Source organism: Erythrolamprus reginae, chromosome 9 (genome assembly GCF_031021105.1).
Source record: "Erythrolamprus reginae isolate rEryReg1 chromosome 9, rEryReg1.hap1, whole genome shotgun sequence".
NCBI lineage: Eukaryota > Metazoa > Chordata > Lepidosauria > Squamata > Dipsadidae > Erythrolamprus > Erythrolamprus reginae.
In genome coordinates this window covers 3096142-3122952 of record NC_091958.1, presented here as the reverse complement: position 1 = coordinate 3122952, position 26811 = coordinate 3096142, and the positions used below count along the sequence as shown (strand labels likewise).

At 45.1% G+C, this 26811-nt stretch overlaps 1 protein-coding gene across 2 annotated transcripts; it reads right to left on the bottom strand.

Moving 5' to 3' along the window:
• On the bottom strand, positions 1–26811 carry ZDHHC7 (zinc finger DHHC-type palmitoyltransferase 7). 2 transcript variants are annotated; one of them, XM_070761885.1, is made up of 8 exons: positions 26603–26811; positions 17884–17968; positions 12266–12588; positions 10214–10338; positions 7714–7810; positions 5754–5835; positions 2059–2189; positions 1–1110 (listed from the first exon to the last, which is right to left on the bottom strand). In XM_070761885.1, the coding sequence occupies exons 3-8, from the start codon at positions 12569–12571 to the stop codon at positions 931–933; spliced, it is 921 nt and encodes a 306-aa protein (XP_070617986.1). In that variant the 5' UTR covers positions 12572–12588; positions 17884–17968; positions 26603–26811; the 3' UTR covers positions 1–930. The 2 variants fall into 2 exon arrangements, with proteins under 2 accessions (XP_070617986.1, XP_070617987.1); XM_070761886.1 differs by having other exon boundaries at positions 17884–17964; positions 26603–26800.

The window sequence follows — 26811 nt, the reverse complement described above, 5'->3', positions numbered from 1 at the left end:
TTTGTACGGTTGCTTCCTATTTAATACTCAAACTGATACTGATCCAGTGCCAAACTTTGGCTTCTCTAGTGGAGAATCAGAGGTCGTGTGAGATAATCACCCATCCTAACACAGCTCACGCGCCTTGTTCGGGTTAAGAGAAAAAAGGACACCATGGTGCCAGATTTTTTCATAGAAACATAGAAGATTGACGGCAGAAAAAGACCTCCTGGTCCATCTAGTCTGCCCTTATACTATTTCCTGTACTTTATCTCAGGATGGATCTATGTTTATCCCAGGCAGGTTTAAAATTCAGTGACTGTGAGTCTCATTTTAGAGATTGAGTTTGGCTAGCTATTTCCAGCAGGTCCCAGGATTGACAATGGCATCTCACGATGGACAACAGTATCTCATGATTGACAGCGGAGTCTCATGATTGACAACGGTGTCTTATGATTGACAATGGCATCTCGTGGTAGAAAAAAACAGCCTCCCCTGATGGACAATGGTGGCTGCAGAAACAGTCTTTTTCGAAAGAGGAAAAAAAAAAGAGAAAACTCCACGGACTCCTGAACAAAGAGATTTGGCAGGGGGCAAAAAAAAAAATCTCTATGTAGTTCCTCTAAAATCACGTAACCGCGGTGGAAGAGACTATTTGGGCTTCCTCGGCGTCACTGTCCCTTTCCCCCGCCTTTGCAATTTGGTTTGTTCTGCTCCACGAAACCCAGGCGTGGCCCCCTTCCGAGAGCGAGGCGCCGGAAGTTTATAAAGGTATAAAACTCTGCTTGCTACAAGCAAAATGTTTGTTCCGTACGTTTGTTAAAAGTCCACTGGCCCCAGGTTGCAGCTTTTTCTCCCCGTCTTGGCTCTCTCCCCGCTCCCCCCCCCCCAAAAAAAAATAAAATAAATACAACGAACGCCTCCTGTGGTTTTCGGCACGGTTGGACAGGCTCAGACAGAGAACTCCGGCGCTCCTTTCTTTGCTCTCATCAGTAGGAGTCTGCGGAGCCGGAATCCAGCGAAAGGGTTTATCCACAGCACGGAGGGCTGCCCCCCGAAGACCGACTTCATCCCTTCCCAGCAGAGCCTCCGTTCCCACGTGGGCTTCTCGCTCTTCAGCCTTTCGATCTCCTGCAAGTTAAGGGGGATTGGGGTGAAATTTTGCACACCTGGCGGTGGTGGGGGGGCAAGAGAGCCAAGACCCAAGGCTTCGGCTGCAGGGGAAGGGGAGAAGTTGCGAGAACAGCAGGTCCAAATTGCAACGGGGTAGGAGTGTGTGTGTGTGTGGATGTCTTACAGAGAAACATAGAAGACTGACAGCAGAAAAAGACCTCCTGGTCCATCTAGTCTGCCCTTATACTATTTCCTCTATTTTATCTTAGGATGGATATATGTTTATATATATCTGCCCTTATACTATACTATACTGTATATTATATATATATATATATACTATAGTCTGACCTTATACTTTATCCTCTATTTTATCTTAGGATGGATATATGTTTATATATGGATATATCTTTATCCCAGTCACTGAATTTAAACTCAGCTTAAGTTCAGTGACTGTGGATTTACCAGCCACGTGTGCTGGAAGTTTGTTCCAAGCATCTACAACTCTTTCAGTCAAATAATATTTTCTCACGTTGCTTCTGATCTTTCCCCCAACTAACTTCAGATTGTGTCCCCTTGTTCTTGTGTTCACTTTCCTATTAAAAACACTTCCCTCCTGAACCCTTTAACCTATTTAAATGTTTTGATCATGTCCCCCCTTTGCCTTCTGTCCTCCAGACTATACAGATTGAGTTCATGAAGTCTTTCCTGATACGTTTTATGCTTAAGACCTTCCACCATTCTTGTAGCCCGTCTTTGGACCTGTTCAATTTTATCAATATCTTTTTGTAGGTGAGGTCTCCAGAACTGGACACAGTATTATTCCAAATGGGGTCTCACCAGCGCTCTATACAGCGGGATCACAATCTCCCTCTTCCTGCTTGTGATACCTCTAGCTATGCAGCCAAGCATTCTACTTGCTTTCCCTGCCGCCTGACCGCACTGTTCACCCATTTGGAGGCTTACCGTTTCATCGTTGCATATCGAATGGATCTGAGTGCCGAACATCACGGCAGTGAAGGTCAGAAACAGAAACCCTTCAAGGCACAAGAAGATCAGTAGGATGACTGTCACAGGCGGGGAGAAATTACTGCATTCTGGGAAGGAAGGAGAGAGAGAGAGAGAAAGAGAGAGAGAGGAAGGAAGGAAGGAGAGGGTGAAGGAAGAAAGGAAAAATTAACTTTGAATTCAGAACCACCACATTCACAAGGGTTTTTTTTTTTTTAAGAATAATTAGCAAGTCAAAATAAAGAGGAACAAAGAGGTAGAATTCAAAACCGGCTTGCAAGTGGTTGGAAGCAAATACAAAAAGACTGTAATTATAAGAAGGCACAAAAACATTGTACAATATACTGGAGGAATAGGCATGTTGAATGGGGAATACTGGGTGTGTGTGTGTTTGGGAGTCACAGAGAGTGGAAAGATACTGCTCAAAAAATAAATAAATAAAGAGAACACTTATACAACACAATATAACTCCAAGTAAATCAAACTTCTGTGAAATGAAACTGTCCACTTAGGAAGCAACACTGATTGACAATCAATTTCACATGTCAACACAGTCAACTTTGTACAGAACAAAGTATTCAATGAGAATATTTCATTCATTCAGGTCTAGGATGGGTTCTTTGAGGGTTCCCTTTATTTTTTTGAGTAGTCTATATTACATATGTTGGCCAGACATCATAGGAGATTATTATTGGTCTCTGAGGGTGACATTTTTATTTCAGGGCTTCAAAAATGTCTTTCAACTTAAGGGCGACACCTGAAATCTCCCTGGATACATTGATAAACCAGAAGGCATTTGTTTGGCCCGTTCAAACTATCAACTATTGTTAAAAACCATGTTTCTTGTACTACAACAGATTAATAGCGTTGGCAACAGTACACAAACATGCACACCCAAAAAACCCACCCTGTCTCCTCCTAGGAAGCATTTTTGACTTCCTAATCAAGTCTTCCTCAACCTTAGCAACTTGGGGCTTCAACTTCCAGTATTCTCCAGCCTGGGGGATTCTGGGAGTTGAAGTCCTCTTGTCGTTTGAGCTGCCATGGTTGAGAAACCCTGTCCTAATTTAACCTTAAAGCCTGGGATTTGCTTGTGGCTTCCTATCCAACTCATAATCAGGCCTGACCCAGCTAATTCCTAGGGCGAGATGAGGCCAGCCATCTGCCGAGATGGAATTTAAGGAATTATATTTTCATGGCTGCAAAATATCCAAGAAAGCAAGCGGGCCATCTCCGATCATCCTGTTGAATGGGACGCATTTGTGTGTGTGATAACCTTTGCAATTCAGGTAGTAGTAGTAGTAGTAGTAATAATAATAATAATTATTATTATTATTATTATTATTATTTATTAGATTTGTATGCTGTCCCTCTCCGAAGACTTGGGGCGGCTCACACCATAACAATAACATAATGCATTACAAATCCAATAATAAAATTTAAAAACCAATTTAAAAACATTAATAACATAACCAATGTTATAAAATCCCCATCTACACAATCATACACATCCAACCCAGTCCATCATACAATAGAGCAGTGTTTCCCAACCTTGGCAACTTGAAGATATCTGGACTTCAACTCCCAGAATTCCCCAGCCAGCATTTGCTGGGAGTCGAAGTCCAAATATCTTCAAGGTACTAAGGTTGGGAAAAACTGCAATAGAGGTCGAAAAACTTAGCAAAGGGAGGGGGGGGGTTAATTATCCCCACGCCTGGTGACAAAGGTAGGTCTTCAGAATTTTACGGAAGGCGAGGAGGGTGGGGGCTGTTCGAATCTCTGGAGGGAGTTGATTCCAAAGGGCTGGGGCCGCCACAGGGAAGGCTCTTTCCCTGGGCCTCGCCAGCCGACATTGTTTAATCGACGGGACCTGGAGAAGGCCAACTCTGTGGGACCTAATCGGCCGCTGGGATTCGTGCGGCAGGAGGTGGTCTCGGAGGTATTCTGGTCTGATGCCATGTAGGTACCACAAGCGCACACCCTTACACTGCAAAATGTCAACACGGAGAGGTTGTGTTTTTTACGTGACTCTCCGGCGGCACGATCTAAGCATCGCCCACGCTGCACTCCCATGCATAATTCAAAAAGGCAATTATTTTGAAAACAAAACTCCCCAAAACATTGGACGGTTGGAAGATGTGTCACCCGAGCACTCAACAAAATGCTCTTTTGGAAATGGGCCAGGTTTCTTCAGGAAGCAAAGTAATGTGGACGTCTCCAAGACTTCCCATCATTTGGACACTCAACGGCTGATTTTCGATTTTAACCGTTGGGTATCTAGATTTTCAAAAGGTAAATCTTCTCCCAGAAAATATAACTACTGTATTTTTTGGAGTACTTCAGATCATGCAGAATGCAGCTGCGAGAGCTATCATGGGCTTTCCTAAATATGCCCATGTCACACCAACACTCTGCAGTCTGCATTGGTTGCCGATCAGTTTCCGGTCACAATTCAAAGTGTTGGTTATGACCTATAAAGCCCTTCATGGCATCGGACCAGAATATCTCAGGGACCGCCTTCTGCCGCACGAATCCCAGCAACCGGTTAGGTCCCACAGAGTTGGCCTTCTCTGAGTCCCTTCAACTAAATAATGTCGTTTGGCGGGACCCGGGGGAAGAGCCTTCTCTGTAGCGGCCCCGACCCTTTGGAACCAACTCCCCCCAGATATCAGAGTTGCCCCCACCTTCCTAGCCTTTCGTAAGCTCCTTAAAACCCACCTCTGTCGTCAGGCATGGGGGAATTGAGACTTTCCCTCCCCCTAGGCTTATAAAATTTATGCATGGTATGCTAGTATGTATGATTGGTTTTTAAATTGGAGTTTTAAATTAACTTAAATATTAGATTTGTTTACATTGTATTATTATTGCTGTGAGCCGCCCTGAGTCTGCGGAGAGGGGCGGCATACAAATCTGATTAATAAATAAATAAATAAAATAAAATAAGACACACCTTTCCCCCTAAAAGTGGGTGAAAATTTAGGTGCCTCTTATAGACCGAATATGGGAGGTTTTGGCCTCTGTGCATCATGTTTTTGCCCTCCCTAGCCCCCCAGAAGCACTCTACAGGTCAAAAATGGATGCGTTTTTGGTAAAAATATGGCCATTTGGGAAAAAACAGGCCATGCAGAGCACTGTAGAGTCCTTCTAGGGGCCAGGGAGGGCAAAAATGCGATGTATGGAGGCCAAAAACTAATTTTTTCTTGTTTTCTTCCTGTAAATTTAGATGCGTCTTACACTCTGAGAAATACAGTTTTAAAATTTCTCAAGATCCATTTTCCAAAACTACCCCAGCTCTGGAGAGAAGCTTGAAAAAGACAACGGTTCTTCTGAAAAACCTTGTCCAGCAGAGTGAGAAAGTCCCTTATTTAATGGAGATTAGACACCAAATTTTATTTCTTTTTTCCCGAATCCTTTCTCTTTGCAAGGCATGATTTGGCTTTGGTACAGCTTTAATCATTCTGGTGCATTCCCCCCTGCTTTTTATCGATGGATGCCGCCGCTTGCTTTTGTAAAGGGCTACTTCAAATCCTTCCACGGTTTCAGGTTTGCACCACAGTTCCTTTATGGCCTGACGACACCTGAACCGTTCTACCTGACAACGTGATTTAGCCATGCTTAAAATAAATACAGTCAAAGGCCACGTGCTCGCTTACCAATCCACTGATCTCGGACGCAGGAAAAGAACTGAAATCCACAGAGGATGAGGGCATGAGCCGAAATTAGAGCTATGTACATCTGGAAAAGAAAGGAAGATGTAGACATCAATCTTCGGAAGGCGTGCCTTCAACGCCATCGCGTGCCTCCTTCCTTCCTTCCTTCCTCCTTCCTTCTCTTCTTTTTCCTTCCCCCTTCCTTCATTCTCCTTTCTCCTTCCTTCCTTCTCTTCTTTTTCCTTCCCTCTTCATTCTCCTTCCTTCCTCCCTCCCTCCCTCCCTCCTTCATTTATTTGATTTTTATGCCGCCCTTCTCCTTAGACTCAGGGCGGCTTACAACATGTTAGCAATAGCACTTTTAAACAGAGCCAGCCTCTTGCCCCCACAATCTGGGTCCTCATTTCACCCACTTTGGAAGGATTTGAACCGCTGACCTGCAGATCTACAGTCAGCTTCAGGGGCCTGCAGTACAGCACTCTAGCTGCTGCGCCACCTCGGCTCAATTATTTCTCATCTATCTTCCTTTATTTCAGGGGTGTCAAACTTGATTTCATTGAGGGCTGCATCAGGGTTGTGTTTGACCTTGGGGGGTGGTCAGGGATGTGTGTGGCCTGGGGGGGGGGTGAAAATGGCCAAATTGGGTGTGTTCAGCTCGACATAACTTGCTGAGGCTCCATTTTTGGCTGTGATGGCCTCTTGTAGCTATCTGCCAGTGAAAACAGCCCGAGCAGGCCATACATGTCCCTCCCAAGCTTCGTTTTCACTGGCAGAGGCTGCAGGAGGCCATCAGGGCCAAAACAGAGCCCAGGCAGGCCATACATGGTGCTCCCAAGCTTCGTTTTCGCTGGCAGAGGCTGCAGGAGGCCATCAGGCCAAAACAGAGCCCAGGCAGGCCATACATGGTGCTCCCAAGCTTCGTTTTCGCTGGCAGAGGCTGCAGGAGGCCATCAGGGCCAAAACAGAACCCAAGCAAGCCATACATGTCCCTCCCAAGCTTCGTTTTCGCTGGCAGAGGCTGCAGGAGGCCATCAGGGCCAAAACAGAGCCCAGGCAGGCCATACATGTCCCTCCCAAACTTCGTTTTCGCTGGCAGAGGCTGCAGGGGGCCATTGCGGCCAAAACAGAACCCAAGCAGGCCACATGTGGCCCTCCCAAACTTCGTTTTCGCTGGCAGAGGCTGCAGGGGGCCGTCACAGCCAAAACAGAACCCAAGCAGGTTGCATGGAGCCCTCCCAAGCTCCGTTTTCAATGGCAGAGTCACCACGGACCAGTCCATTGCTGTTTCCAGGGAAGCCCCACGGGCCAGATCTATGCACCCGGTGGGCCTTGACTCTGACACCCCTGATTTATTTTCTCCATTCTGGAAGCTGCCTGATTCCACAATGATTTGAGGCAGCTGAAAATAAAAATTAAAGGCAAACTTTGCCTATCAAAAAAAATAAAATAAAATGAAAGGAACAGTGCTAATCAGAAGACGGCCCCCCAAAAGTTCAAACAGCAAAACGAAAAAAGCTCAGCCTCCATTTCCAACCCAAGGAAGATCTGAGAAAAAGCCAAAAGGGTACAGACATAGGACAGATAATACACTGCTCAAAAAAAATAAAAATAAAGGAAAGACTTAAACAACACAATATAATTCCAAGTAAATCAAACTTCTGTGAAATCAAACTTAGGAAGCAGCACTGATGAACAATCAATTTCACCTGCTGTTGTGCACATTCAACTTTGTACAGAATAAAGTATTCAACGAGAATGTTTCATTCATTCATATCTTGGATGTGTTCTTTGAGTGTTCCCTTTATTTTTTTTTGAGCAGTGTATTTCACAAGGCAGACACCATCACCAATGATGTGAGCATTAAAACGTCACCAATATTCTTTCTTGCAAATTCAAATGTTCTGCCGGACGTTCTTCCCTCTTCCCCCCATTTGCAATAAACAAGTTTGTAACGCCTACTCACAGTAAAAAGCACAAAAAACCTCTGGTTCCTTTCCCCTACGCAGTTGTTCACCCATGGACAGTGATGATCCATCTTCCGAATGCATCGTTTGCAAATACTGCAAAACAAGTGGGGGGAAAAAACATTATGCGTGTTTTGGAGTCAAAAGCAGAAGCTATTTCTTTTGAAAATCCAAGGTATCTACATACAGGTGTTTATTTCCTCTTTTAGGACAAAACTTTATATTTGATATCTTTGAATCGCTCTAGGAGAAACGCTGGAAAACCAATCGGGTCTGTATCGCATCAGGATATTTCTGATAAGACTGAAGATTATACCATGGTACCTGGCCACAATGCTGAAGGGGAGAATCCAAGAACATGTTTTGGCTCTCAGCGGTAGAGAGCTCAATATGGAAAAAAGACCCTGCTTTATCAAGCTCAACAAGCCCTTTGCTGCCATTTTTGGAGGCTCGGAGTGCTCCGTACCTCTGCCATTTGTACAGACCCTCTGTTTCAAGTGGTGGTGGGGGTTCTGAAGAGGGGGGGGGGGGCTAAGCCAAACCAAAGCAGCAGCTAGGAAACAGCCCCCTCGTGGTGCTCTCCTGCTGAGCACAAAAGAGAAACCGCTTGGAACAGGAATGGCTTTGATCCACACTTCTGGGACTGCAGAAGCCACTGAAAAGTCTGGGAGTTCAGTCTGTTTTTGAGACAAAGCTATTTTGGGGTCAGGGGAAGCAGGGCGAAGGTTTAAAACAAGGGCTCGGGGACGGGACCACCCATCGCTATCAATCCATCAGAATAGAATTCCAAAGAACCGAGGAAGCTTCTTGGATGAGAAGCAAAACATTTTCAAAGAAGTCCAGCTGTCTTGGGAGGAAAAAAAGCATCTTTGGGAATAACTATGCCCATGTTACACCAACACTCTGCAGTCTGCATTGGTTGCCGATAGTTTTCCGGTCACAATTCAAAGTATTGGTTATGACCTATAAAGCCCTTCATGGCATCGGGCCAGAATATCTCCGGGACCGCCTTCTGCCGCACGAATCCCAGTGACCAGTTAGGTCCCACAGAGTTGGCCTTCTCCGACTCCCGTCGACGAAACAATGTCGTCTGGCAGGACCCAAGGGAAGAGCCTTCTCTGTGGCAGCCCCGACCCTCTGGAACCAGCTCCCCCAGATATTAGAGTTGCCCCCACACTCCTTGCCTTTCGTAAGCTCCTTAAAACCCACCTCTGCCGTCAGGCATGGGGGAATTGAGATATTCCCTCCCCCCTAGGCCTTTACAATTTATGCATGGTATGTTTGTATGTATGATTGGTTTCTTAAATTGGGGTTTTAAAACTATTTTTAATATTAGATTTGTTTATATTGTTTTTTTACTGTTGTTAGTCGCCCCGAGTCTACGGAGAGGGGCGGCATACAAATCAAATCAATTCAATTCGAATCGAATCAAATCAAATCAAATCAAATCAATAAACCATGACGTGGACGACTGAGAAGCTCTACAAGACTCTAAGAGAGGAGATGCCTTGAAAGAAAACTAGGCTGATGGGACCTCAGGGCAGCAATGGTGAAATGTATTTATTTCACCAGCATTGGTGAAATTTATTAGGCACTATCAGTAACTTGTATGAGAAAAATGTTAAATATTTGACGTTGCACCTTATAACAGTTGCAAGAATAGTCTACCCCAAAAAAAATAAAAATGGAAAAATCCACATATCCCCAGCGACAAGGAGTTAATCAGTAAAATCTACGCATGTGCAGAAATGGACCATTTGACTATGGAACTGGATGATCAAAAAGGACTCAGATTACTATGCTATTTGGATGAACTGGTACAATTGGATACAAAAAAGAAACGCAAATCAACAATAAGGGATAGGGTGTCATAAATACACAAATGTAAAAATGAACAAAATATCAATGGGACGTGAATACATGGATGTTAACCCACCTGAAAGTTATAGAAAGTATTGTGTAAATATTAAAAATCAATAAAAATATTTGAAATAAAAGAAAGGAATTCACACCTCAGTTCTAAGCAGATGGAGAAGGCAACAGTAGCAACAGCCCTTAGACTTATATACTGCTTTTACAGCCCTCTCTAAGCGGTTTACACAATCAGCCTCTTGCCCCCAACAATCTGGGTCCTTATTTTACTCACCTCGGAAGGATGAAAGGCTAAGTCAACCTTGAGCTGGTGGCGAGATTTGAACTGTTCAACTACAGCTCGCAGCTAGCCGAAGTAGCCTGCAGTGCTGCACTCTAACCACTGCGCTAACCCGGCTCTTACAGAATCAGCCTCTTGCCCCCCAACAATCTGGGTCCTCATTTTATCCACCTTGGAAGGATGGAAGGTTGAGTCAACCTTGAGCCTGGTGACGTTCAAACTGCCAAATTGCAAGCAGCCAGCAGAAGTAGCCTGCAGTACCGCTTTCTAACCACTGAGCCACAAGATCCTCAAACGAGGCATGATGTGCTGGTTTCGCAGCAAACCAAGGGCAGCGTGAGAGATACCTGCAGTGATGGGCACGTTCTGGCTTCACGCTGCAACATTTGGGGCACTTGTAGATGACCTCGCCTGGTTTCAGCTGCAAACTCTCCATGTATTCTTTTGTAGCGTTTCCTTTGGGGACAGCACCCTAAAAAAAGCCATATGATTACTGCAACAAGAATTACAATAGCACAAAATTGGAAAAAAAGAAGAAACACCCATCAGAAAGAGAAATGATTAAAAAAAAATATGACTGTGCAGAAATGGACAGATTAACCCAAAAACTCAAAAACAAAGAAGAATCAAAATATTATGAAATTTGGAATAAATTTTATGACTGGGTAGAAACAAGGAAGAAAGACAAAAAACTAAAATCCAAATAAGAATAAAAATAATAACAATAATGGTAGTGAATAAACAATATGTTCTGGAAAACATCTGGAGATATAACATTAAGATCAATCCAATCTGATTTTAGATTAATTGCATGGCAGAACATGATGCCATAAGCTGCATATTGATATTTAAAAGAAAATTGGAACTGTTAAAACAACAGTTCAAAGGGGGGGAGAGGGGTAATTAAGGGCAGTGTTGTATAAAATATTTGTAGAAAATATTTAGAATTTAAGCACAACAATTATATAGTAATGATTATGTTTTGAAATGATATAAGATGATATAAGATGTAAAACAACACATACCTGCTCTTTTTTCTTTTAATCTTTGTATTATAATAAAAATTATTTTTTTTTTAAAAAAGCCAGAATAATCAAACTCAGGGATTCAGGAGGCTACATATTGACAGTGGACTCCTCGATTTCGTGTTTTCCAAACAGGCCGTCCTTCCGTTCCCAAAATCCCCAAGGCTGCATCGGCTGTGGGGTTCGGAACGGGACAACTCACCACGGCCAACTTACTACAACCAACTTACCGTTCCAATTCGCCACGGCCGACTCGCTGTGGCCAGTTTGCCATGGACAACTTGGCGGTGGACAACTTGACTTTGCCAACCCACCACAGGACAATTCAACAAATATTATTTATTTAAAATACAGTGGTACCTCTACTTACGAACTTTTCTAGATAAGAACCGGGTATTCAAGATTGTTTTGCCTCTTCTCCAGAACCATTTTCCACTTACAAACCTGAGCCTCTGAAACTCTAACCGGAAAAGGCAAGGAGAAGCCTCCGTGGGGCCTATCTAGGAATCTCCTGGGAGGAAACAGGGCTGGAAAAGGCAGGGAGAAGCCTTCGTGGGGCCTCTCTCGGAATCTCCTGGGAGGAAACAGGGCTGGAAAAGGCAAGGAGAAGCCTCCGTGGGGCCTCTCTCGGAATCTCCTGGGAGGAAACAGGGCAGGAAAAGGCGAGGAGAAACTTCAAAGGGGCCTCTCTAGGAATCTCCTGGGAGGAAATGGCCGGAAAAAATGGGGAGAAGCCTCTGTGGGGCCTCTCTAGGAATCTCCTGGGAGGAAACAGAGCCAGAAAAGGCAGGGAGAAGCCTCCGTGGGGCCTTTCTCGGAATCTCCTGGGAGGAAACAGGGCTGGAAAAGGCGAGGAGAAACCTCAACGGGGCCTCTCTAGGAATCTCCTGGGAGGAAATGGCCGGAAAAAATGGGGAGAAGCCTCTGTGGGGCCTCTCTAGGAATCTCCTGGGAGGAAACAGGGCCTCTACCCTCCCTGTGGTTTCCCCAATTGCACACATTATTTGTTTTACACTGATCCCTATGGGAAAAATTGCTTCTTCTTACAATCTTTTCTACTTAAGAACCTGGTCACAGAACAAATTAAGTTCGTAAGCAGAGGTAACACTGTAATTTTAAAAATTATTGTAATCGTTGTCATTCAGATTTCATTTTGTCCCTCCTTTTGCATCCTTCCTTTAATGATTCTGCTCCACCATTTCTTCAATATCATGTAACTTTTGTTCCGTGGCTAGTTGGACGTGGCAAATTGTCCCCGGGTGAGTTGGTCATGGTGTGTTGGCCTAGACTCCATAGATTATAGGAAGCATGACTCCACGCGGTCAAGGAAGACTCCTCCACGTGGCACCCAAACCCATTGGCCTCCATACTCACTGGATCGGTCAGCATGGTTCTCAGGTGAGAAGACAATGCGAGCACAGCCAGGCCGTTGAAGATGACCCCGTTGACCAGGGAGTACCAGAAGTCTTTGGAAGGCAGCAGCATGACGAAGGTGACCACGAAGTCGGCATAGACCACCAAGAGCCAGGTCATCACTGCGCAGACCATCCCGCAGCTGTCGCGGATGAACCAGAGGCGATCTCCCGCGTCACATTCGGACGACGGCGAATCGTAGCAGTCGTTCTCGGCAAGAAGCGGGTGGTGTTCGACTTCGCGCAACCGATGCCCGGATGACTGCATGGTTTTCCCGACTGGCCCTGTGGGAAAAGAACCAGCGGGTAGCGGTGCACCGAGGCTCCTAGACGGCACATTTACTTATTTATGTATTCAATTTTTTTTTAATGATGCCTTTCTCCTTAGACTCAGGGAGGCTTACAACATGTATGAAATAGCACTTTTAACAGAGCCAGCGCATTGCCCCCACAATTATAGAAAGATGGAAGATTGACGGCAAAAGAAGACCTCCTGGTCCACCTAGTCTGCCCTTATACTATTCCCTGTATTTTATGTTACGATGGATATATATTTATAAGATTGACGGCAGAAAAAGACCTCCTGGTCCACCTAGTCTGCCATACTATTTCCTCTATTTTATATTAGGATGGATATATAGAAACATAGAAGGCTGACAGCAGAAAAAGACCTCATGATCCATGTAGTCTGCCCTTATACTATTTTTTGTATTTTATCTTAGGATGGATATATGTTTATCCCAGGCATGTTTAAATTCAGTTACTGTGGATTTACCCACCACTTCTGCTGGAAGTTTGTTCCAAGGATCTACTACTCTTTCAGTGAAATAATATTTTCTCACGTTGCTTCTGATCTTTCCCCCAACTAACCTCAGATTGTGTCCCCTTGTTCTTGTGTTCACTTTCCTATTAAAAACACTTCCCTCCTGAACCTTATTGAACCCTTTCACATATTTAAATGTTTCTATCGTGTCCCCCGTTTCCCTTCTGTCCTCCAGACTATACAGATTGAGTTCATGAAGTCTTTCCTGGTACGTTTTGTGCTTAAGACCTTCCACCATTTTTGCAGCCCGTCTACAAGGGATGGAGAATAGCCCACCCTTTGCCAATTTAAACGAGGCAAGTCAAACACTGTAGGAAGGACTCCAGAATCGATGTACCCGAGGTTGATCTCAACAGACTCACGAGGCCAAATATTTCAGAACCTAAGAGTCAATCAGGTTCCCCCCCTCCCCATCCACATTATACTGGCTGCCTAGAAGAACTTCTAGAAGTCCTCAAGTCGGCTGTTGAAATAAAAATAAAATTAAAGCACTGTTTGGAACTCAGAGTTGACACCAGGGGTCTCAGCTTGCCTGTTTTCTTGCAGGCATTTCCTTATCTAATTAAATAACATAATCAGTGCTAGAAGGAAGAGAGGTTTTGAGGAGGCGGGGGAGGCGGAGGAGGTGGAGAAGAGGAGGAGGAGGAAGAAGAGGAGGAGGAGAAGGAAGAGGAGGAGGTGGAAGAGGAGGAGGAGGAGAAGGAAGAGGAGAAGGAAGAGGAAGAGTAGAAGGAAGAGGAGGAGGAAGAGGTGGAAGAGGAAGAGGAGGAGGAGGAAGAGGAGGAGGAAGAGGTGGAAGAGGAAGAGGAGGAGAAGGAAGAGGAGGAGGAAGAGGTGGAGGAGTAAGAGGAGGAGGAGAAGGAAGAGGAGGAGACAATTGTGTCATCCTTGGTGCCTGTTTTCTTGCAGATGCTTCATTACCCAAACTAGGTAACACCATCACTGAACAATCCAGCTCAGAAAGCCCCAAGGAGCCCATAAAATTAAAAAAAATCTTCCTCTCTTTCCACACTGCTTTTGTTTCCCGGCTTCTCCAGTGTAAAACCTTCGGGGAGGAACCTTACAAGAAGGAGGCTCATGAAATCCACCTCCTTCTTCACAGGCCCAGCAGCGTTAGACTTCCATTGTTTAATGCTGGTTTTTTGGCAGAAGTCTGAATAACTTTAGCCGTGCCAAATGAGATGGCCATTTCAAATTAAGTTATTTTCACACAGAAGTCACACCTAGGATTTACGTTTCTGAAATTAAAAAAAAAGTCCTGCTTTGGATCCATCTCCTGGTCCTCGTTTCTCTTTTATTTGCGCATGGAAGTCTTCAGGGGAACATTGCCAAACCCCATTTGGTGCCTTTAAGTGAAGTTCCAAGGAGCTCCGTGAAGGCACAAACGGCCTCATTAAATCACGGCTGGCTTGGGGAAGGAAGGAGTTCCCAGGGAGGGCCCCGCGATTCCGAACGGAAAATCAAAGTGCGGGGAAGGAACAGCTGCAGTGTTAAGTCTCTCAAATGCCGGGAATGGCAAGAAGAAATCCCAGGGACCCTTTTCATCCTGAAATCCCTATTGATTTCGCTGCTATTACGAAGAGCGCTGAGAGCCTGCTATTGATTTGCTGGTATCTGAGCAGATGCTACTCAGCTTCCTTCTTCCTACAAACCAGCACCTGTGAAGGCAGTTTTAGAGGCTGGTGTTGCTCAATGTTTAATTTATGTATTTATTTATTGATTGATTTTGTCCAATACACAATGAGGGTTTTAGTGGGTATATATCTATATACACATAGTAAAATACATGATGAAGGTTATAGATGAGATACTCATAGAAAAATATATCTAAGAAAGAATAGAAAAGAAGATATAGGAATAGAACATATCAATGAAAGAATAGAAGAAGAGATATAGGAATAGAAGACAGATATAGGAGATATAGGAGAGCAATAGGACAGGGGACGGAAGGCACTCTAGTGCACTTGTACTCGCCCCTTACTGACCTCTTAGGAATCTGGAGAGGTCAACCGTGGATAATCTAAGGGTAAAGTGTTGGGGGTTGGGGGGTGACACTATGGAGTCTGGTAATGAGTTCCACGCTTCGACAACTCGATTACTAAAGTCATATTTTTTACATTCAAGTTTGGAGCGGTTAATATTAAGTTTAAATCTGTTGTGTGCTCTTGTGTTGTTGTGGTTGAAGCTGAAGTAGTCGCCGACAGGCAGGACGTTGCAGCATATGATCTTGTGGGCAATACGTAGATCTTGTTTAAGGCGTCTTAGTTCTAAACTTTCTAGGCCCAGGATTGAAAGTCTAGTCTCGTAGGGTATTCTGTTTCGAGTGGAGGAGTGAGGGGCTCTTCTGGTGAAGTGTCTTTGGACATTTTCAAGGGGGTTAATGTCTGAAATGCGATATGGGTTCCAAACAGATGAGCTGTATCCTTGATTACAATCAAGGGTGGGGGGAATTGCTGGGCCAGAAAACTGAAGAAAAGAAACATAAAAACATAGAAAATTGACGGCAGAAAAAGACCTCATGGTCCATCTAGTCTGCCCTTATGCTATTTCCTGTATTTTATCTCAGGATGGATCTATGTTTATCCCAGGCATGTTTCAATTCAGTGACTGTGGATTTACCATCCACATCTGCTGGAGGTTTGTTCCAAGTATCTACTACTGTTAGGATACTGTAGACAGGTAGGTAGGTAGGTAGGTAGATAGATAGATAGATAGATAGATAGATAGATAGATAGATAGATAGATAGATAGATAGAAAGAAACATAGAAGATTGACGGCAGAAAAAGACCTCATGGTCCATCTAGTCTGCCCTTATACTATTTCCTGTATTTTATCTCAGGATGGATCTATGTTTATCCCAGGCATGTTTCAATTCAGTGACTGTGGATTTACCATCCACATCTGCTGGAGGTTTGTTCCAAGTATCTACTACTCTTAGGATACTGTAGACAGGTAGGTAGGTAGGTAGGTAGGTAGGTAGATAGATAGATAGATAGATAGATAGATAGATAGATAGATAGATAGATAGATAGAAAGAAACATAGAAGATTGACGGCAGAAAAAGACCTCATGGTCCATCTAGTCTGCCCTTATACTATTTCCTGTATTTTATCTTATTTAACAATAACCCAGATGAGGGAAACAAAAAAAAAAATCTTCATTTTTGGTACAGGGTTCATATCTTAATGCATGGAGCAATTCTGCAAGCGAAAATCTGCTTTGTTTTTTTGTTTTCAAAGATGCTGTGTAAGTTAAAAGCCTGGCAGTAGGCAATGGGGGGGGGGGGGGGGGAGGAGAAGACAGCACGAAGGAGGTTGGCTGGTTGAAAAACCCCCAAAAAGTGTCCAAACATTAGACTGGGGCAGGAGGGAATCACTGCCACTTCACACTGATGCACAGAGCCTTTACATAAAAAAGGATCTCTTTCAAACCACAAACATTCCACAAAGGGGCTTGAGTGTTTTGAAGCTTTATAAAATTGCCTGCATTTGTTTTCTCTAACCTTCAAGCCCTCCGAGCCTGCTGCATTGCAGCTTATGTGTATGTATCTTAGCCAGCATCCTCTTCTTAGCCAAGACCAAAGAGAGGTTGATCTTGGAGAAGGATGGCAGATGAAAACGCTTTTAACTCGGGACGTGTCAAGTCTAGATTTTCCAGTCACGAGAATATCAAATAAACAGGTTTATGCACGCGCTGCATAAAAGCAATTACTGCACCGTGGAACTGATGAAGAGGGCGGTCAAGAACAAGATGCCACAATGAGTTAAAATATGAACCGTACCCAAGGTTCAGAGAGATGTCCGTCAAATACTCAACCCGTGATATAATGTGAACTCTTGATGAAAATACATCTCCCCGCCACTTAAAAAAAGAAAACAGCCTAGTCAGGTGCGCGTGGCAGCTGGCCACGAACCTCTAGTGGTGCTTAGAAAGTGAAACATTATCCATCAATCACATTTCCCTAAATTTGATAGAAACATAGTAGATTGACGGCAGAAAAAGACCTCCTGGTCCATCTAGTCTGCCCTTATACTATTTCCTGTATTTTATCTCAGGATGGATATATGTTTATCCCAGGCAGGTTTAAATTCAGTTACTGTGGATTTACCAACCACGTCTGCTGGACGTTTGTTCCAAGCATCTACTACTCTTTCAGTCAAATAATATTTTCTCACGCTGCTGATCTTTCCCCCAACTAACCCAACTAACCTCAGATTGTGCCCCCTTGTTCTTGTGTTTGTTTTATTTATTTATTTATTTATTTAATTGGATTTATATGTTCACTTTCCTATTAAAAACACTTCCCTCCTGGACCTTATTTAACCCTTTCAATATTTCAATGTTTCAATCATGTCCCCCCTTTCCCTTCTGTCCTCCAGACTATACAGATTGAGTTCATGAAGTCTTTCCTCATCAGTTTTATGCTTAAGACCTTCCACCCTTTTTGTAGCCCGTCTTTGGACCCGTTCAGTTTGATCAATCTCTTTTTGTAGGTGAGGTCTGCAGAACTGGACACAGTATTATTCCAAATGGGGTCTCACCAGCGCTCTATACAGCGGGATCACATGGATAAGACCCTCCTCTGTGGCTTTCTAATTGAACAGTCAAGGCCAGTTTACCAACGTCACGAGTTTTTCTCTGCTGTTTTGCCTCTGCCTATCCGGAGAAAGATTTGTGGAAGGGAAGCTGGGTAAGCGGTGTGGTGGTCTATGCGTGCAGGTGTTTCTAAGCACCAGGGGAAAAAAAAGATACGTACCTGTTAGGGACAACGGTTAGTCAGACATCTTGAGGTTCCTTTGGGCTTCTATGATGCGCACGCGATCATATCTGGTGTGACCTGCCTGGGCATAAATAGAAATGCGTTTTATTCACAATCAGAACAGCCCGAGAGAAAACCGAAATGACATCACACCTGGAAATTGCAGAACATCTGCGAACATGGCAGTAGGTGCTCCCTAGAGAAGCCCTGCTGACCCCTGGCTCACTTGTCAAGTTCAAGCATCTCCCTTTCTCTGGATTGAATCCTGAAATCTCTTAAGGGGAAAGGAGAGAGAGAGAGAGAGGGAAAGAGAGAGGGAGAGAGAGAGAGATGGCGAGAGGCTTTTGATTCTTCCAAAGAGGAGAGGTTGTGCTTAATGGGCAGTGTTATCCGCCACCAAGTGTCAAATTCAGGCCATCTGCCCTGCACTCTTGCTGACCAGCTGTCTGCAGCCCATTACCATATTCCAGAAGGTTATGACCCATCTGGAAGGCAGAATGCACGTTGTCGGCTATCTGGGAGCTGCCTGAAATTTGCAACTGATGCCGTGACTTGGTTGAGAAGGGCGGCATACAAGTAAGTAAGTAGGTCAGTCAGTCAGTCACACAGGCAGGCAGGCAGGCAGGCAGGCAGGCAGGCAGCCAGCCAGCCAGCCAACCAACCAACCAACCAACCACTAACTAACTAACAAAAACAAAGTGATCAGGATGACTTGGGAACCGCACGAATCCCAGTGACCAGTTAGGTCCCACAGAATTGGCCTTCTCCGGGTCCCGTCGACTAAACAATGTCGTTTGGCGGGACCCAGGGGAAGAGCCTTCTCTGTGGCGGCCCCGACCCTCTGGAACCAGCTCCCCCCGGAGATCAGAACTGCCCCCACCCTCCTTGCCTTCCATAAAGTTCTTAAGATCCATCTCTGCCGTCAGGCATGGGGGAACTGAGATATTCCCTTCCCCCTAGGCTTATAAAATTTATGCATGGTATGTCTGTATGTATGATTGGTTTCTTAAATTGGTTTTTTTTTAACATTACTCTTAATATTAGATTTGTTCATATTGTCTTTTTACTGTTGTTAGCCGCCCCGAGTCTACGGAGAGGGGCGGCATACAAATTGAATAAACCAACCAACCAACCAACCAACTCCCATTTGTTGTCAGGTATTATTCATCCAGCTGGAGCGGGTTTTTAAAGGCTTGGGACTTGGGTCCCCTAAAGGTTGTTTCTGTTCTACAGTAGACAATACGTTCTTCCCTGGGTAATTAAGATGAGAATATGTCTTTGTTTCTGGTAATTTCCACCATTCTCCCCCCCACCCGAAGTTACTTTGTCAGTCACCGTTTCAGTTCAGGTTTAGTGGCTGTTATTTTCATTCCCCAGGCTTCCAACTAAGCTGCAAATTAATTTCACTTACTGAAATTATTTTAGTGTTTATATTTTTGCCACTTTATTCTCCCCTTTTGCTACCTCTAGAGCAGTGGTTCTCAACCTTTCTAATGCCAAAATCCCTTAATACAATTCCTCGTGTTGTGGTGACCCCCAACCATAAGTCTAGCGCCAATTCTCCCAACAGAGCCTGGAGCTGATTGGCATCAAGGTCAGAGGGACACCCCCACTGTCAACGCCTGATTGGTCGGATTGTAAAAATATGCTCCAGGGCGCCAGAATAGAAGCTTTAGTTCCTAACACCACGGGAAATTTGTTTTTTTCTATGGTCTTAGGTGACCCCTGTGAAGTGGCCCTTCAACCCCCAAAGGGGTCCCTACCTCCAGGTTGAGAACCACTGCACTAGAAGGTAACTGTGGTATACAGTACTTTCTTGCTATGAATGTTTTCATTTGATATACTGTACTTTTCTCTTATTTTAAACAGAAAATCTAAAGCCACTTGAAAAGCAGGGGAACCCAGTAGCAGTTCTTCGGAGAGGGGCGGCATGCAAATCTAATAAATAATAATAATAATAATAATAATAATAATAATAATAATAATAATAATAATATTATTTATTGGATTTGTATGCCGCCCCTCTCCGCAGACTTGGGGCGGCTAACAACAGTGATAAAACAACATGAACAATCCAATTAATAAAAACAACTAAAAAACCCTTATTATAAAAAAAACCCAAACATAACTTGTAGTAGCCTGGGGGGAAAAGGATAACTTAACTCCCCCATGCCTGGCGACAAAGGTGGGTCTTAAGTAATTTGCGAAAGACAAGGAGGGTGGGGGCCGTTCTAATCTTGGGGGGGAGTTGGTTCCAGAGGGCCGGGGCCGCCACAGAGAAGGCTCTTCCCCTGGGGCACGCCAAATGACATTGTTTGGTTGACGGGACCCGGAGAAGGCCAACTCTGTGGGACCTTATCGGCCGCTGGGATTCGTGCGGTAGAAGGCGGTTCCAGATGTATTCTGGCCCAATGCCATGTAGGGCTTTAAAGGTCATTACCATTACAGTGATCCCCCGATTATCGCGAGGGTTCCGTTCCAAGACCCCTCGCAATAATCGATATTTCGGGATGTAGTGGTGCGGAAGTAAAAACACCATCTGCGCATGCGCGCCCCTTTTTCCATGGCCGCACATGCGCAGATGGTGGAGTTTGCGTGTGGGCGGCGGGGAAGACCGGGGAAGTTTCCTTCGGCCGCCCAACAGCTGATCTGCTCCGCAGCGCGGCAGCAGCGAGGAGCCGAAGATGGGGTTTCCCCGTTGCCTGGGCAACGGGGAAACCCCATCTTCGGCTCCTCGCTGCTGCCGCGCTGCGGAGCAGATCAGCTGTTGGGCGGCCGAAGGAACCTTCCCCGGTCTTCCCCGCCGCCCAGGCAAAGGGGAAACCCCAAGATCGCTTGCCGCTTGCCACTTGCCCGTCACCCGCTCGCCCGGCCGCTCGCTTGCCGCTTGCCCGTTCGCCCGCCCGCTCGGCTGCTCGCTTGCCCGTTCGCCCGCCCGCCTGCTCGCTTGCCGTTCGCCCGTTCGCCCGCCCGCTCGGCTGCTCGCTTGCCGCTCGAGAGCAAGAGGGGGGAGAGATAGAGAAAGAGAGAGAAGGAAAGAAAGAGATGAGAGAGGGAGGAAGAGAGTGTGAGAGAGGAAGAAGCAAGATAGAGAAAGAGAGAGAGAAAGAAAGATGAGAAAGGAAGGGAGTGACGTCATCGGGTGGAAAAATCGCGATATAGTGATTCGCAATGATCAGGATCGCGAAACTCGGGGGATCACTGTACTTTGAATTGTGACCGGAAACCGATCGGCAGCCAGTGCAGGCGGCGGAGTGTTACGGAAATTATTATTACCTAGAAAAACTATGAAGATCTCCAAGCAAAAGGAGGACCGCCAACAAATTCAAGAGAAATTGCTAATAAAACACAAAAATCACAACGAGTGGAGAGACAAAACGCTTCTCCCAAATAACTGTTGACTTTTCTCTCAACAGCCCAGAATGCAAACAACTCAACTCAACAGCGGGGTGATAACGTCAACACGAGTGAATAATTCAAAAGTACAGAATGTAACTTCAGGCATCTCGTAAGTGGGCTGATCCACGTTAAGAGCAGGGACTTTCCTAGAATCAAGTCAAGCCGTGCCTTCGGATATTTCAACCCACTCTGGCTGCAAGCAAGATGTGTGGAAGGAAAGAATAAGGAGAAATAAAAAGACCGTCAGTCTAAAATATACTGCTCAAAAAATAAAGGGAACACTCAAATAACCTCAAATTGCCTTTCGCAAGTTGTTGAAAACCCACCTATGTCGCCAGGCATGGGGAAATTGATATACCCCCTAGCTTTTACGATTTATGTATGGTTTGATTGGGTTGTGTGACTATTTTAATGACAAGGGTTTTTAATTGTTTTTTAAGTATTGGATGTGCACACTTTAATATTGTTGTGAGTCGCTCCGAGTCTCTGGAGAGGGGCGGCATACAAATCTAAGAAATTATTATTATTATTATTATTATTATTATTATTATTATTGTCAGTAAAACACAGCAAATGAGATCACTATGCTGGATTTCGTATTTCATCCCCAGTCGGGCGCTTCCCAAGCACCTAGGACTGCGTGATGTAGTGGCGAATTATGTGTGTCGATCCCAGTAAAGCGGCCTTTTGCAATTGACTGATGGAGATTTTGTCAATTCCGATGGTTTTCAAATGTCCGCTGAGATCCTTCGGCACTGCGCCCAGCGTGCCAAGGACCACTGGGACCCCTTTCACTGGCTTATGCCAGAGTCATTGCAGCTCGATTTTTAGATCTTCGTATTTCACTAATTTCTCCTCAATTCTGCTGTCTCCTGGGATTGCGATGTCGAATTATTATTATTATTATTATTATTATTATTATTATTAATCCTAGATCTGAACGAATAAAATAGTCTCGTTGAATACTTTGTTCTGTACAAAGTTGAATGTGCACGACAGCAGGTGAAATTGATTGTCAATCAACGTTGCTCCCTAAGTGGACAGTTGATTTCACAGAAGTTTGATTGACTTGGAGTCATATTCTGTTGTTTAAGTGTTCCATTTATTTTATTTTTGAGCAGTGCATATTTTATACAGAAATAAGAATATAAAAAGCCACTGATTCCAGGGTCCCAGGGACAAAATGTCCACCCTAACAATGCAAAATTCTCGTCCGCAGTCCAGATACGTTTTCAACGATTTTTTGGGTGTGTGTGTGAAACCGACGCTCTTTTGGGTCAACGCAACCTGTCTTGGAGGAAACCAACCCATTCCGCCCGTTTGACTCTCCAGGAACAGCAGCAGCTGCAGGAGGCTCATTGACCTTCTAAGCGCCCAATTAAAACCTCTTCTTGATTAATTATTCCAAGTATCACACATCCAAGGTCACAGTTGCTTCGCGCCCGCTTAACGGTGAACTTGCCTGTAACTGAATATTCCAAGCCATCCTAAAGTTACATATTTTTCCGAGGTTGCCTCTCCGCCAGGGGACCAGCTGTGATTGAAGCAAACTCACCCTCTGCCTTAAAGCTTCTGCATTTTGCTTTTTTTTTTTTTTTAAGGAGTTGCAACATACCTACAATCGTTTCCCTGAGCCAGCCCGCTTCCGCCCGACAAATTTGGAGGATGTTTGAAGCGTGAGGGTGGAAGGGCGGTGGTGGAATGATGTGCAGGCTACCCAAGGCCTGGTCCAGCCACGTCGTGGGGCATGGCGAAGGGCCGTTGGGCTGCTGCTCTCCAGATCTGGGACCTCAACAGGGCCTTGTGAAGTTCTGGTGTCACAAAGATCTCTCTAGGTCTCTGTGATCACAACAAATCATAGAATGATTGGAACTGGAAAAGGTGCAAAAAAGGGCAACAAGGAAGGTCAAGGGAATGGAGCCCCTCCCTTATGAAACCAGGTTGCAACACCTTGGTCTCTTCAGCCTTGAAAGACGGCATTTAAGGGGGGACTTGATCGAACTGTATAAAATCATGCATGGGATAGAAAAGGTGGATAGAGAAAAATTCTTTTCTCCATCACACAATACTAGGACGAGGGGGCCCTCCCCAAAGCTCATAGGTAAGAAAGTGAGGACAAATAAAGGGAAATATTTCTTCACCCAGAGGGTCATTGGTTTATGGAATTCATTTCCAGAAGAAGTTGTGACAGCTGTCAGTCTTGATAGCTTCAAGGCAGGATTAGACAGATTCATGGATGCCAAGTGTATTGGTTATTGAAACAGATGAAAGGCGAAATTTCCTGATAGTTAGAACACTTAATCCATGGAACAGCTTGCCACCAGAAGTTGTAAATACCCCAACACTGGAAGTTTTCAAGAAGATGTTGGATAACCATCTATCTGAAGTAGTGTAGGGTTTCCTGCCTAAGCAGGGGGTTGGACTAGAAGACCTCCAAGGTCCCTTCCAACTCTGTTGTTGTTATTATTACAACTACTTTGCTGAAGGAAGGAGAGGGGACCACAGGTAGGTCGAGAAGCACATCAACCAATGGCAGAGACCTTCGTGTGAATCTGAAGCCAAACCTTTGGAAGTGGCAACCAACTTCGTCACTCACAAACGGGAAGATCGAGCAAGTGTCTATTTTGTTGAGCGTTAATAGTAGCCCAGAAGGATTGACTCTTCTTTCTGCAGTAATGCACACGTGTGTTGTGCAGAAAAATAACATGTGTGTTATGTGTGTGTTTGAAAGGAAAAGGAAAGCTACTGTAACACTCAGCAAAATATATATTTGTTTAATCTCCCATGTGCTACTACTGTGTTTGTGTTGCTTCCAGAGGTTGTTGGTGCTCCAACACAAGAGGTGTTTTAAGAAGAGACCAGACAACTGTTTGTCTGAAATGTCAGGGGGTTTCCTGCTCAAGCAGGGGGTTGGACTAGAAGACCTCCAAGGTCCCTTCCAACTCTGTCATTCTGTTGATGTGAGCTTTGGAGATTTATAACAAACAGGGGTCATTTTTTTTTATCCTACGAGCAACTGACCAGGAACAGGACAAACAGAGTTGGCCTTCTCCGGGTCCCGTCGACTAAACAATGTCGTTTGGCGGGCTCCAGGGAAAGAGCCTTCTCTGTGGCAGCCCCGGCCCTCTGGAACCAACTCCCCCCGGAGATTAGAACTGCCCCTACCCTCCCTGTCTTTCATAAACTACTCAAGACTCATTTATACCGCCAGGCATGGGGGAGTTGAGATAGCCCCTTCCCCCTAGGCCGTTACAAGTTATGCATGGTATGTTTGTGTGTACGTATGTTTGGTTTTATAATAGGGGTTTTAGTTGTTTTTTATTATTGGATTGTACATGTGGTTTTTATTATTGCTGTTAGCCGCCCCGAGTCTACGGAGAGGGGCGGCATACAAATCCAATAAATTATTATTATTATTATTATTATTATTAAAAACCAAACACCTGGGCAAACCATGGTACGTTTCACGTTTTGCTGATGACGTCTGTAATATAATTCAGATTTTTTTTAAAGCTATAATACTTGACTGTCTGCTTTATTTTCCTCTCTCCTTGTTGTTTTTAAGACCGAAGTGAAAATTTTATCTGTTGTTTTTTTTAAAAACCTTTCCATTTAGCAGCCTCCCCAGGGGCATCAATTTTGATCGGCTCTCAAAGTTTTGCAATTCATCCTTCGGCTGATGGCTCTACTGGCCAAAACTGATATGCAGATGACCAAGTACTGAAGTCATCTGATGAGTTGGACATCTCTTTCATTCAATTATTTGACACTTACGGAAGCAGGGTCTCCGCTAATGACCTCCAGAGTCTTTCAGAGCCCTCCAATTAGGGTTGTTTCCTAATAATTGTGCAGTAGCCAATTATTGCATTGGGGGGGGGGGGGAAAGGGTAGAAATAATCTGAAGGTTTTGTCAGGCGAGGAGAAAGCCTACCCTTTCTATTGTGTGCCACTTCCTGAATGCATTTGGGAAACATGACCCAATGCAGTAACAGACTACGCTTTGCTTGCAAAATGTCTCATTTCCTTTCCTTTTTTTTTCCTTCTAAAAAAAAAAAATCTAATAATTATTTTTTAGACTATTATTATTATTTATTAGACTTGTATGCCGCCCTTCTCCAAAGACTAGGGGTGGCTCGCAGGGTACAATGTAAAACAATGTGTACACAAATCTAATTAATTAAAACTATACCTCCCTCCCTGCCCCCCCACAGAAATTAATGCTAGATTTTCCCACACCCTAATTAATACACATTCTAGTTAGAAAGGAGTTACACTACATCCTGAACTAGCTCAAGGCCATCACTTTCACATTGTTTTCTAGAAGTATCACCGCTAAGAGATTTGGAGAGACTTCCATCTCTGACTTAGAGCTGGAAATACTGGAATTTGGGGAGCTGAGGCTGCCGAGGTTGAGAAACCCTGAGCCAAAGCAGGGAAATCTCGACTTGAGTGAAACAAGGCAAGATAAGCATGATGAAAAAGATCTCGGGTCTATCGGGGTTGGGCTAGATGACCTCCCACTCCATTATTCAATCCCAGATAGGGATTGGCACTTCATATCCTGAAATTCATCCTGGGAGGCCACAGTCCCTTTATAAAGACAGGGCTTCAATACCCATCATTCCCAACAAGGAGTCCAAAGAGGAAGGCGAGAGATGGAAGTCCAACCTGCCCAGAGGGCATCCAGTTGGTAAAACTCCCATCGGCTTTTTCTCATTCCTAAATTGGGATGGGCCTCAAGTCCCATAATACTGTCCCCTGTGGCTGGGGATTATGGGACTCGACCCTTCCAAAATTGGGGGTGGGCTTCAAGTGCTATAATTCCCTTCCATTCCCCCAATGGCTGGGGATTATGGGAGTTGACGCTTCCAAAACTGGGGTGGGTTTCAAGTACTATAATTCCCTTCCACTCTCCCCCTCCAGTGGCTCGGGATTATGGGACCTGACCCTTCCAAAACTGGGGTGAGCTTCAATCCCCATAATCCTCCCCCCTTCCATGGTTGGGGATTATGGGACTTAACCCATCCAAAATTGGGGTGGGGCTCAATTCCCATAATCCCCCACATCTGGGGATTATGGGACCTGAGCCCAAATCAAGATGGACCTCAAATCCCATAATCCCCTACGGTTGGGGATTATGGGAGGTGAGGTCCAGGGCAAGAGAGAGGATGAGGAGGCACCTGGTGGAGGCTGGAGAGGGGCGGGGCCACCCAGAAAGGGAAGAGATCAGCTGGGCGGGGCTATCCGGCGGGAGGGGAGGAGCCAGATGGGCGGAGCCTCGGAATGCCCCGCCCTCTCGCCCCCTTGACAGACTCACCTCGTCCCGGGTTCCTTCAGGGTTTGGCTTCGCGCGTTCCCGGCTGATGACGAGGGCGGAGGTACCGGCCCATCCCAGATGAAGGGGCCCAGCCCCGCAGGCCCCGCCGGCTGAGGACCCGTCGCCGCGGAGGCACGGCCGAGCGAGTGAACGAGGTCCAGAAGCACCACGGCATCCGGCGCATGCGCCCCGTCACGCGTTTTTGGCCC